We start from the raw sequence: 11,735 nt of genomic DNA, 5'->3' as shown, positions 1-11,735 counted from the left end.
CTAATTACAGGAGCGTCTTTACTGATGAGATGCGCATGAAAATCGCATTTGATTTTTTGCACAGCCCTAGTCAAAATGTGGAAGAATACAGAGATTGACCATCTCATGGCATTTAGTAGTTCTTATATAGTACAGCACATAGTATAGTGGTTTATCAAAATCCTAATCAAAGGTTCATTCTGAGATTGAAATCTTGCAATGAGATGGTGAGCATATACCTTATAGTTGCAGATGTAGTGCATGGCCTCGATTTCCTTCTCCAGCCAGTTGTAGAGCTGAAATCGCAGTTTGCCACCATCCACCTCATATCCTGTTGCCAGCGTCCGCAGCTCCGTCATGAGGATCTTCAAACAGGCTCGGAACTTCAGCTGTTCGGCAATCACATCCACCTCTGACTCACCCTTTGAGCCTTCACGCTGCATGGCTGCTGATTTAGATGGCTTTTTGGCCTCCTCATCCTCCACCTCTGGTTTCTTCATGGTCAGCCCACCCTCTTCATCTTCTTCATCTTCCTTAACATAACCCCAATCCAACTGTAGACCCTCATCCTCCATTTTAACCATCGTTTGACTCCAGTCCAACCCAGCAGAGGACTCTGCTCCCCAGGCGAGACCACAAGCCTTTCCTCCATTCTCCTGTGGCTGGGGGGCACTGACGTTGGCCACAGATGAGCCCTTACTCAGAGAAGATGCTTTCTTAGTGACTTTAGGGATTTTGGATAAGACCTCAAGGGCCAGGAGTGGGCAGCCCACCTTAAAGTGAGCGTTAGCGGTGGTGAAGAAGAGTTTCCGCTCTATCAGGTTTATTTCATCTGTGCAGTTACGTTCTAATGTTATACCAACTGCAACCCCAGATGCTTCGGGCTTGGCAAAATGTCGTCTAATAATCAGAGGGTGTGCACGCAAGTAGTTATAGAAACTAAAGACAACAGGATTGCAAGATTTCACCAGAACATCTGTAAAAAAAAAGAGAGAAACGTTCCGTCTCAAACACTGTTACTAAAATTATTAGTTACAAATTTACAGTTGTTGTAATGCAGTGACTCTTTACCAGGGTTCTTATCATCCTCTTTGTAAATCTGCTCCAGCAGTGTGTCCAGGGCTCTGGTGTAGTCCTTCATGATCCAGTATGCAATGCTCCTCAGGAATGGGTCAGGGTGCAGTTTGGTACAGGAGAAGCCACTTCCATCTCTGTTGCAGCCAAGAACCTTCTGGTACAGGATACCCTGACAGGTGGAGGAACTCTCATAATCAGCCTCGTACAGACGAGCGACAATCATCGCAAGCTGGATGTCCTCCATTTTCTCCAGACAAACCTACCAGAGAGACAGACCAGCTTGTCAAGAACATACACCGGTCACAGGGCTGTCAATAGATTAAACATTTTAATCAGATTAATCACATTTTAAATCACACAATTAATTTACTATATCCAGCAAAGTAAATCAAAAGATTGAAGGGTGATTCTCACAAATCAACAACAAAGAGCTTGTTTACATTTTAGACGAGTCATAGACTGTATGTATCTACTACAGTACACAGATCCATTCAGAGTAACTAAACACTCATACGAGCATTAATATAACGAACTCATGTGTGCTTACTGTCCGACTTCTGTACGCCACCGCTATAGTCTATCTCTTGAGTTCAATCTTCATTCATTAAAACTTTACTAGTATAATTATATATTATATGTGACTTTTCTATCTATTCAAATAAAAAAAATAGACTAAAAGCAGAAGCAAAGCTCATTTATATTCCTAATATATCTCCACACATCTCATTTTAACAACCTATATACTGACGTAATCTCTCATGAGTGCTGTTATCACTGTGTTTTGACTGTGTGCTGTCAGACATCCAGCCCAAGGTAAATTACAGCTTTTATGTTTAGACTGAAATGAACCACCCAGGGCTGTTATATCACACTCCACACTTCACAGACAACCACACGCTCTATGACATCTCAACCAAACCAAACCAAACCCAGCAGACTCCACATCTAGGAAATCAACAACAGACACTTTCTATATTCTCCTGGGAATGAATTTCAGCACAGTTAAAATAGGACAGTGCAGACCTCAATGGCGTCTTTCAGGGAGCCAACGAGCAGGAAAAATGCAGCTGACTGTTCAAAGCGCTGTTTGCCCAGGAGAGAGAAGGCGTTCTTTAAAGCCGCCTTCCTCCAGCGGTCCTCACTGAAGTTATGGCTGAAAAACTGGGTCATCTTCTCATCATGCTGAGACCTTCACAGAAATCAATACATTAATAAACAGGCGGAAAGCCAACAGCAACACAGCATCAAAAGAATAGCACACTGCATGAGAGATGCAGCTTTATGAAGGTAACACTGTCTCTATGAATAAGAGTCAGTAAGTTTTGAAGTACCTAAAGAGACCCCAGAGAACAGCCTTCTTCTTCATGGCCAGATAGAACAGAGCTGCATCCAGCGGATCATTATGCCTCTGAAATGCTGCTTTGGCTACCTAATGCAAAGAGGCAGAGATGTAATTTTTATTTATGAACTGTAATATCACCATTGCCATACAGTATGTACTTAAAGATCTGTTTACACCAAGGAAGATAATTATAAAGATCACTATAATTATAATTTTTTTAGCACTTACACTAATGGAAGACAAGTTTTGGTTTCTTATTTGTAAATAACACTATGTGTGCGCAAGTATGTTTTAGTGGTCTCACCTTCTCCACCATTCGCCTCAGTGTGTTAATGTTTCTGACCCACCAACCGGCGCCCACTGCCCTGAGCTCAGACCACTGTGGATCTCCTCTCTGCATGGCAGGAATCATGTTCAGCATCTCCTCCTCAGCTTCTGAGTGGAACGCCCACGCAAAGTGACATGTGGACACACCTGGACACACAAACACAGTATAAAGGCAGATTTACACCAAGACCAGAGATATACATGATGCTTTCAATCCTTAATAACAAGTGAATGCAGAATTTACGGCAAGCAAGCAAAAAAATAAAACAAATCTAGATTTATTACACACACACACACACACACTAACACACACACACACACAACTTAGATTAGATTTTAAAAATAAAAATAAAATAAATTTTTTATTTGATTTTAAAATAAAATAAATCTTTAATGTGTGATGAATTAAATATTTAACATATTAGATAATCTTACACTGTTTTCAACTATTTCATTCTTCATAGAGTGATTTCTTAATATCAAAATATCCTATATATATATATACAGTGCTGCTTGAAAGTTTGTGAACCCTTTAGAATTGTCTATATTTCTGCATAAATATAACAAAAATCATCAGATTTTCATGCAAGTCCTGAAAGTTGACAAAGAGAAACCAATCAAAAAATGAGGTGAAAATACAGTATATACTTTGTCATTTATTTATTTAGGAAAATTATCCAATATTACATATCTATGAGCGGCAAAATTGTTTGAATCTCTAGGATTAGCTGTTAATTTGAAGGTGAAATTAGAGTCCATCTGTTCAGAGGTGTTTTTAATCAGTGAGATCAGGTCAGTGTGTCTTGTTTCATTTAAAGAACAGGGATCTATTAAAGTTTATGTCCCCACTGGATGCAACAAATGCCTCGTTTGTAATGGGTTTTATTGGTTTTGTCTCATCGAGCCAGGACACATGGCATCACAGTGTTAAAGGATGTAACATTTCCGTCACACGCTTGAGGATTTCGGCCAATCACAACACACTGGATATCTGGCCAATCAGCATACACCTTGCTTTTCAGAACGATGTGCTTTATAAAAATAGATGTGTTTCAAAAAGGTGGTGCATACAGGAGAAACAATAATATACAGTAAATGGAAATTAATGTTTTTTTAACCTTAAACCACATAAACACATTGCATTACACCAAATAATCACACCAAATTTTCTCCACATTTATTTTTAATGCTGGGCCCTTTACTGGTGTTGGAAAAGCTTTAGCCCCCTCTTATATGAGGGAACCATATACCACTTTGTGTGCAGATGGGAGTGTGACGTGTATATGTGTATGCAAGTGAGTGTGTTACCCTGATGCAGTAGCTGCATCCTGTAGAGCGGGGGTAGGGATGTCAGCAGACAGGTATGTAACCTCATGGCAAGCAGGTAACGTAGACCACACTCATCTAGAGCATCTCCACCTGCAGAAACACACATTTACCACACCATAATCCTTAAAAAATATAGCATTTTTTACTTCTGATTCTTTATCTACACAACAATTACACTGCATCAGTTTCGTAAAGCATGATATGAGATCATCACTCTCAAGATATATTTTTTTTAGTGAAGTGACATTCGGCCAAGTATGGTGACCCATACTCAGAATTTGTGCTCATTTAACCCATCCGAAGTGCACACACACAGTGAACACACACCCGGAGCAGTGGGCAGCCATTTTTTATGCTGCGGCGCCCGGGGAGCAGTTGGGGGTTTGGTGCCTTACTCAAGGGCACCTAAGTCGTGGTATTGAGGGTGGTGAGAGAACTGTACATGCACTCCCCCCACCCATAATTCCCACCGGCCTGGGACTCGAACCCACAACCCTTCGATTGGGAGTCCGATTCTCTAACCACCAGGCCATGACTTCCCCTAAATATATATGGATCTGTCATCAAAGAGTTTTAATGCTCAGAGCACACAATCCTGAACATAATCCAAGCCACAATCTGCATCACCACTAAAATAAAAATTTTAACAGTACCAAAAAAATCCACCACATCAAAACTCAAGAGAATAATTAAAAACTTCCTCTATTGTGAAATTGCGGATTGAACTTTGAAATTCATCAGCAATCTAATGTTAGGTGAATTAGAGCTACAGTATAAACACTTGCATGCCGTATGATTTATCCTACTGTCCCTGAACCTTTCTCCTTGCATCTTGGCTCTAGCAAGCTAAATAATTATACCAAGGTTATTTGAAAAAATATATTAACTATGGTTTTCTCTTTGTGTACTTTTTTAACCCCACTGATATACTAGACATTTAGCCAACACAACAAGTATATCACATTCAAAAGATACTCATTAATATTATCAGAGACAAAAAACTAATTTTAATTCAACTCAGTATTGTCAAAAGTATCGATGTCGGTACCAATCGGTCCTGAAATGTAAAAAATATGACGATATCATTATATCCCGCTATAATTTTAAGCGCGGCTGAGCAGATTCTTAAACACCTCTGATTGGCCATCTGTGTAAGTGCTCAGTAAAGAGCATGAAACGATGATCAGTGTAGCCAATCACAGATATATCTGTTGAGTGCGTGAACACAATGGCCAATCAGAGGTGTTTAAGAATCCACACAACAAGAGCTAGGGTTGGCCATCCCACTAACAACTGCTACTTCTGTCTCTTTTTTTTTCTTGAAAATAATTGCATTTATTTGAAGAGACAACTATAAGAAACTCAATCGCTTGTTGTTTCCTTGAAAAGTGTAAAGACTATGGTTTTGTAAAACCAGAAAAACTATGCTTTGTTTGAGCATCCAGATAAGCCCAATACTGCAACATTGGCTCAACCAATGACTTTGATCTATTTGTTTGACCAATGAGAAATGGGGTGGGGGCTGTTTGAAAAACCTGTAAAACAGTCATTATTTTTGCAATTTCCATTCGGTAACACTTGTGGTGCAAAATTACATCAGTTTTAAAGTTGGTACAAGAAGTAAACTCACCAGTGTACTGTTTATCTGTGGGTCCTGCTACTTCTGCACTAGTAGTCGCCACGGTATCGGCAAGAGCCACGAGGAACATCTGCTCAAGGCGTGTGAGACCTGGCAGGCTGGAGTGCATAAGATGTGAAGACAGCACTTGTGCGTGTTCAGGGCCAAAGTACGTGGGGCCGTACTGTGATAGGTTAATCACACGAGACTTCTTCTCTGGTTTCTCTGCAGCAAAGTTCACAAAATCATCAGTGGTGACAGTCTGCACCTGAAACAGATCAGAGTACTGATCCTCTGGTTGTTTTTGTGTCTCACGATCTGCCCCTTTTCCCACTTCCTCTCCCATCTTGTAAGAGGTGTCCTGGTCTGCAGACAGCAGTGCGTATAGTGGAAGTGGGGGAATGGAGCTGATTTCGGTGTAATCTCGCCCACCATCACGGCCAGCAACAATAATATCTTTTGCCGTACTACCTGTCACGCTGATGGTACGGGATAGATGCCTCCTGGCACCACCCTCACCTGCTTCCACATCCCTCACCACTGCAACTTCTCCAGCAATGCACTTGACCAGGTGTGCCAAAATGGCCTTAGCACGACGTACCCTTCCGAGGTCCATAAGCTCTAGCAACTGGGTTGGATGGTATTGCGGAAGAGTGGGCGACAATGAATGGGCAGCCTCAAACAAGCCGCCATCTTGAATCACTGCTGGGGGGCGGAACACATCATCAATTCCTGCACTACCCTCGAAGACGCTCTTAGATCGCGCTCTGCCCTCATTTGAAACAGACATAGTGCGACCTCCAATGCCCTCTGGGGATGAGATGCTGTTGTTGTCTGAGTTGCCCGGTTTTTCATCCTGCCTCCACTGCGCATAAACCTGCATCTCGCAATCCATGCCCACCACCAGGATGCCATCACGCACCCAGGATAGGGACACCGGCAGGGATGGGGTACCATCCACAGAAGAGACAAGGTTCACAGACCTCAGAAGCACCCAACGAGAGCGAATTCCCTGCTTTATACTGCCCCCTAGAGGCAAGGTGACTGCCATGCCATCCTTCACTCCTGTCTGCTCTGTGACAACCCCTGAGATGCGTCCATACATAAGGATATTGGATCCAACCCCAACCGTCAGGATGTGCGACCCATCTTCTTTTGACAGCCAGTCCAGGTGCACAAAGTGTTTGATATTAGGGCTGTCTTTGGTTACAAACAGATCTGACTTGCTATAGACAACCAAATTGCTATCAACACTAACACGTGGATCTAGTGTTTTCACAGGTTTGCTGAAATCATCAAGGTGAATCGTCTGTTCCAGGACCCACTCCGAGCCACCCGTCGACTCGCACTCGTAGATGGATACAAGCATGGAGAAGTCCTGAGGCATGCTACCCTCGTTCTCAGGCAACATCTGTTTGAATGACACAGCAAGTCTTCCCGTGTAGGAGCAGCTGACTGCAACGGGTCGGCCCACAACACACACAGAGCTGTCGATGTCTTCTTCCTCTTTCAAGAGACTCCATTGCTCCCACTGATATGAACATGTCTCTTCGGGGTGTGGCACTGATGATTCCATGTCCACCCTACAGTGCCAGAACCTGACACGTCCATCAGAACAGGTGGTCACAATCAGGTATGGAGCCAAACACACAGGGTAGATAGACGAGGAGCTCAAGTGACCTTTGAAAAGAACACCCAATATTTTTATCACCTACATGATGCTTTAACAGCAGAACACAATTGACAAACACAAACCATCCACATACACACCCACAAATGGCTTATTATGACATTTTTATATGACCATTAAGACAGAGACTATGACAAGGATGCTAGTCCAATTACAAACAGATTATAAGGGTCCATGTGAATACAGCTATATTTACAAATGCTTTAATTATAGATAGGGTACTTTTTCATTTTGGACGATATAATTTATAGTCATATCGCCCTATCTTCATCCTGTAAGATCGCAGATACATGACATAATCATGGTAATTCACTGAATTATTTACTTAGTTTCATAGCCAGAGAGTGAACCAACTCCAGTATACAGCTAAAAGCAGCCTAATGTTACTGTAATCTATTAACTACGCATTATATCTTTTTAGTCAAGTTTTTAGTTTATGATGAGAAAATTTCACGAGAGGGCATAATTCAGTCAGCAAGCTCATGCACCAAACAACTCTGGTGTTTATTTGTATGCGATGACTTGTCTGAATGCCTCTGATTGGCCATTGCATTCATAAGCTCAATAAAATTGTGTGATTGGTTATAACTCGCAACACTGTAAAAACTAGTAAAAATAAATATGATGGAACAAATAAGCCCTAATACTAATTATATAATAATACTAGCCTGATACCGTCAAAGGCATCAATCAGCCATAGGTGATATCTCTGTCTATCACGGATATATGATACGATCGTCTATCGGCTAACTTTATTACTTTTCACTTTATTTCAATAACCCCCATATTATCATACAATTGTGAGTAGAGTATTTCTACAATGGCATCAGTAAACTGAAATCTTGGTACACATTAGTACATCTTGTAACCCTAAGCCAAAGCCAAACCCTAATCCTAACCCTAACCATATAGTAAGAATATGTAATTAATTTATATTATTCAGTACTTAAATGCACACACACACACACACATATATATATATATACATACAGACACTGAACAAAATTATTAAATGCAACATTGTTTTTGCTCCCATTTTTCATGAGCATAACTCAAAGATCTAAGACTTTTTCTATGTACACAAAAGGCCTGTTTTTCTCAAATATTGTTCATAAATCTGTCTAAATCTGTGTTAGTGAGCACTTCTCCTTTGCCGAGATAATCCATCCACCTCACAGGTGTGGCATTATCAAGGCGCTGGTTGGACAGCATGATTTTTGCACAGGTGTGCCTTAAACTGGCCACATTAAAAGGCCACACTAAAATGTGCAGTTTTATCACACAGCACAATGCCACAGATGTCGTAAGTTTTGAGGGAGCATGCAATTGGCATGCTGACTGCAGGAGTGTCCACCAGAGCTGTTGCCCATGTATTGAATTTCATTTCTCTACCATAAACCGTCTCCAAAAGCGTTTCAAAGAATATGGCAGTACATCCAACCAGCCTCACAACCGCAGACCTTGTGTAACTACACCAGCCCAGGACCTCCACATCCAGCATCTTCCCCTCCAAGATCGTCTGAGACCAGCTACCCAGATAGCTGCGGCAACAATTGGTTTGCATAACCAAAGAATTTCTTCACAAACTGTCAGAAACCATTTCAGGGAAGCTCATCTGCATGCTTGTTGTCCTCATCTCGGGTTCTTGACTGCAGATCGTCGTTGTGACCGACTTGAGTGGGCAAATGCTCACATTTAATGGCATCTGGCACTTTGGGGAGGTGTTCTCTTCACGGCTGAATCCAGGTTTTCACTGTACATGGCAGATGGCAGACAGTGTGTATGGCCTCGTGTGGGTGAGCGGTTTGCTGATGTCAACGTTGTGGATTGAGAGGCACATGGTGGTGGGGTTATGGTATGGGCAGGCGTATGTTACAGAAAATGAACACAGGTGCATTTTATTGATGGGATTTTGAATGCACAGAGATACCGTGACAAGATCCTGAGGCCCATTGTTGTGCCATTCATCTACGACCATCACCTCATGTTGCAGGATGATAATGCACGGCCCCATGTTGCAAGGATCTGTACACAATTCCTGGGAGCTGAAAACAACCCAGTCCTTGCATGGCCAGCATACTCACTGGACAGGTCACCCATTGAGCATGTTTGGGATGCTATGGATCGGTGTATATGACCTGATCAACCTGATCAACTCTATTGCACTGCGTGAGGTAAATGGTGGTCACACCAGATACTGACTGGTTTTCGGACCCCCTGGACCCCTCCAATACAGTAAAACTGCACATTTAAGAGTGGCCTTTTATTCTGGCCAGCCTAAGGCAAACCTGTGCAATAATCATGCTGTCTAATCAGCATCTTGATAATGCCACACCTGTGAGGTGAATGGATTATTTCGGCAAAGGGGAAGTGCTCACTAACACAGATTTAGACAGTTTTGTGAACAATATTTGAGAGAAACAGGCCTTTTGTGTACATAGAAAATTCTTAGATCTTTGAGTTCATCTCATGAAAAATGGGGGCAAAAACAAAAGTGTTGCGTTTATAATTTTGTTCAGTGTATATATATATACAGGTACACAAACACAAATATATGATCATACCGGCAGAGGGCGTAGCTCTGATTAGCTCCACCCCTGGTTGAAGGTCTAGCCGCTGACTGTAGACCAGTTTAGAGCTCAGGATGAGTTTGCTGGCTGACTGCAGGTTGGCAGAAGAGGAGGAACGAGGCAGCTGACTATGAGCTGGAGTGGTGTCAGGAGATGAGTCACCATAGTTCTGACTCAAAGGAACCGTCAGCTGATTCTGGAACACATGGTCATTTACTGGCTCTTCTGCAAAGATTAGAAAGACAGTAAAATGTAACCATAATCAATCGTGACATTAATTATCTTGAATACATTTCAGACAGAGACAGAGGGAGAGAGAAACAGAGATCATCAAAAAATATAGACAGACAGTACAATACACAGTGCAGATGTGCATTATTGATGCACAACGGGTAAAATCATTTCCTTCTAAATTATTTCCATCTCTGAAAAATGAATTAGTCATTAGAGGAAGTATCCGCTTTCCATTCATGAGACTCCCCTCATGAGACAATTTCCTTTTATAAGCTGTCTGCCGACAGCTGTGTCATCATTTCATAAATAACCCACATCATACGCACCCACACACGCCTGAACCGAGCGCAGATGAAGATGCCACATCTGTAATACTGAGTTCTGATTTGCATCCTTCTCGATCACCACCAGGTAGAACTTTTCTGAGAAAGGAGGGGGCTGGTACTCTAGAAACAAAGATAACCCAAAAGTAATATTCTGCAAACACTGTTTAAACCATAATTAGAAAGAAAAGGTTTGTGTACCTTCTGCAGCGGGAACATTAGTACTGCTGAAATCTGGTATGTCATCATGCGGTTTGTAGCCTAAAATAAAATCCTCCTGAAATACGTGGAGCAGCTGTGTGTTTGAGCCACACTGAGAGACACAAAAATGCATGCAGTATTACACACAACATATTATTTTCAAATTGCAACTTATTTGATTAACAGACTATGTTAATCAAACACAAACTTGCTTCTGCACATAAAAAGATGTAGAACCCACCTGGTTTGTAATGACATCCAGCTCTATGATGCAGCCGGGTCGGGCAGTGGACTGCTGACTTACAATGTTGAATACTTCACCCACCAGTTTCTAAATTATAAAAGCAACCATCAGAGATCAGCTTTATCAATTATATATATACGGCAGACAAGGACATTATTTTTATCAAATCTACTCGTAGAGGCTCTTACAGAGGTATCTGGGTCGGAGAGTTCATCCAGTAGTTTGCGGGCATCCACCACAGCCTGATACAGACGCAGGTTTTTACCATCAGACGCCACAAAGCACGCACTTGCGGAGTTACAGTATGATCCTGACAAAAACACGAATATTTTGTTACTAATAACAAAGTCCCTTTAAGGAAAGTCATTTCACTTTGCGGCCATATTTGAAAGGCCTCTTGGGCATGCAAAAGTGCAGCTTCTATCTCCTTGAATGGGGAAAAATCTAATTTTTCCAAAATTCTTCGCCAAGCATACAATTAAATTTCATATCTGAAATCACCAATGAAATCTGACAGGTTTCCAATAGCTCAAATGGCATCAAAAAAACAAACAAAACTTATTATTCAGGCTAGAGCAGCTAGTGCGCATGAGAAGTCCTAAGCGCATGTCTCAGAATGCTGGCTGTTTCTATAGCAACCGGGACTTCTAACAGCAGCTGCAGGGATGCGAGGACTTTACCAATTAGCTGTTTTACTCAGAAGGCGAGGCTTTGTTCAATAGAGCGCCATATTGAGTGTTTATTTATTGAGCATTTTTCCCACATTCAAAACTATACAAGTGACACGTCTTGGGTATTCTG

At 41.7% G+C, this 11,735-nt stretch overlaps 1 protein-coding gene across 4 annotated transcripts in view; it reads right to left on the bottom strand.

The window, feature by feature from the left end:
• Window positions 1-11,735, bottom strand: part of LOC132155937 (dmX-like protein 2) — a 95,865-nt gene that overhangs the window by 31,062 nt on the left and 53,068 nt on the right. For all 4 annotated transcript variants that reach the window (XM_059564722.1, XM_059564724.1, XM_059564723.1 and 1 more), the window contains exons 13-24: window positions 11,123-11,244; window positions 10,932-11,021; window positions 10,691-10,802; window positions 10,493-10,612; window positions 9,927-10,157; window positions 5,685-7,352; window positions 4,034-4,144; window positions 2,703-2,872; window positions 2,388-2,485; window positions 2,080-2,245; window positions 1,051-1,315; window positions 219-955 (exon numbers count right to left, since the gene is read on the bottom strand). In XM_059564722.1, the coding sequence (XP_059420705.1) occupies window positions 219-955; window positions 1,051-1,315; window positions 2,080-2,245; window positions 2,388-2,485; window positions 2,703-2,872; window positions 4,034-4,144; window positions 5,685-7,352; window positions 9,927-10,157; window positions 10,493-10,612; window positions 10,691-10,802; window positions 10,932-11,021; window positions 11,123-11,244 (3,890 nt within the window). The remainder of the gene's footprint in view (window positions 1-218; window positions 956-1,050; window positions 1,316-2,079; window positions 2,246-2,387; window positions 2,486-2,702; window positions 2,873-4,033; window positions 4,145-5,684; window positions 7,353-9,926; window positions 10,158-10,492; window positions 10,613-10,690; window positions 10,803-10,931; window positions 11,022-11,122; window positions 11,245-11,735) is intronic.

Source organism: Carassius carassius, chromosome 13, assembly GCF_963082965.1.
Source record: "Carassius carassius chromosome 13, fCarCar2.1, whole genome shotgun sequence".
Lineage (NCBI taxonomy): Eukaryota > Metazoa > Chordata > Actinopteri > Cypriniformes > Cyprinidae > Carassius > Carassius carassius.
The sequence above is the reverse complement of the archived record's forward strand: the minus strand, read 5'-3'. Positions and strand labels throughout refer to the sequence as shown.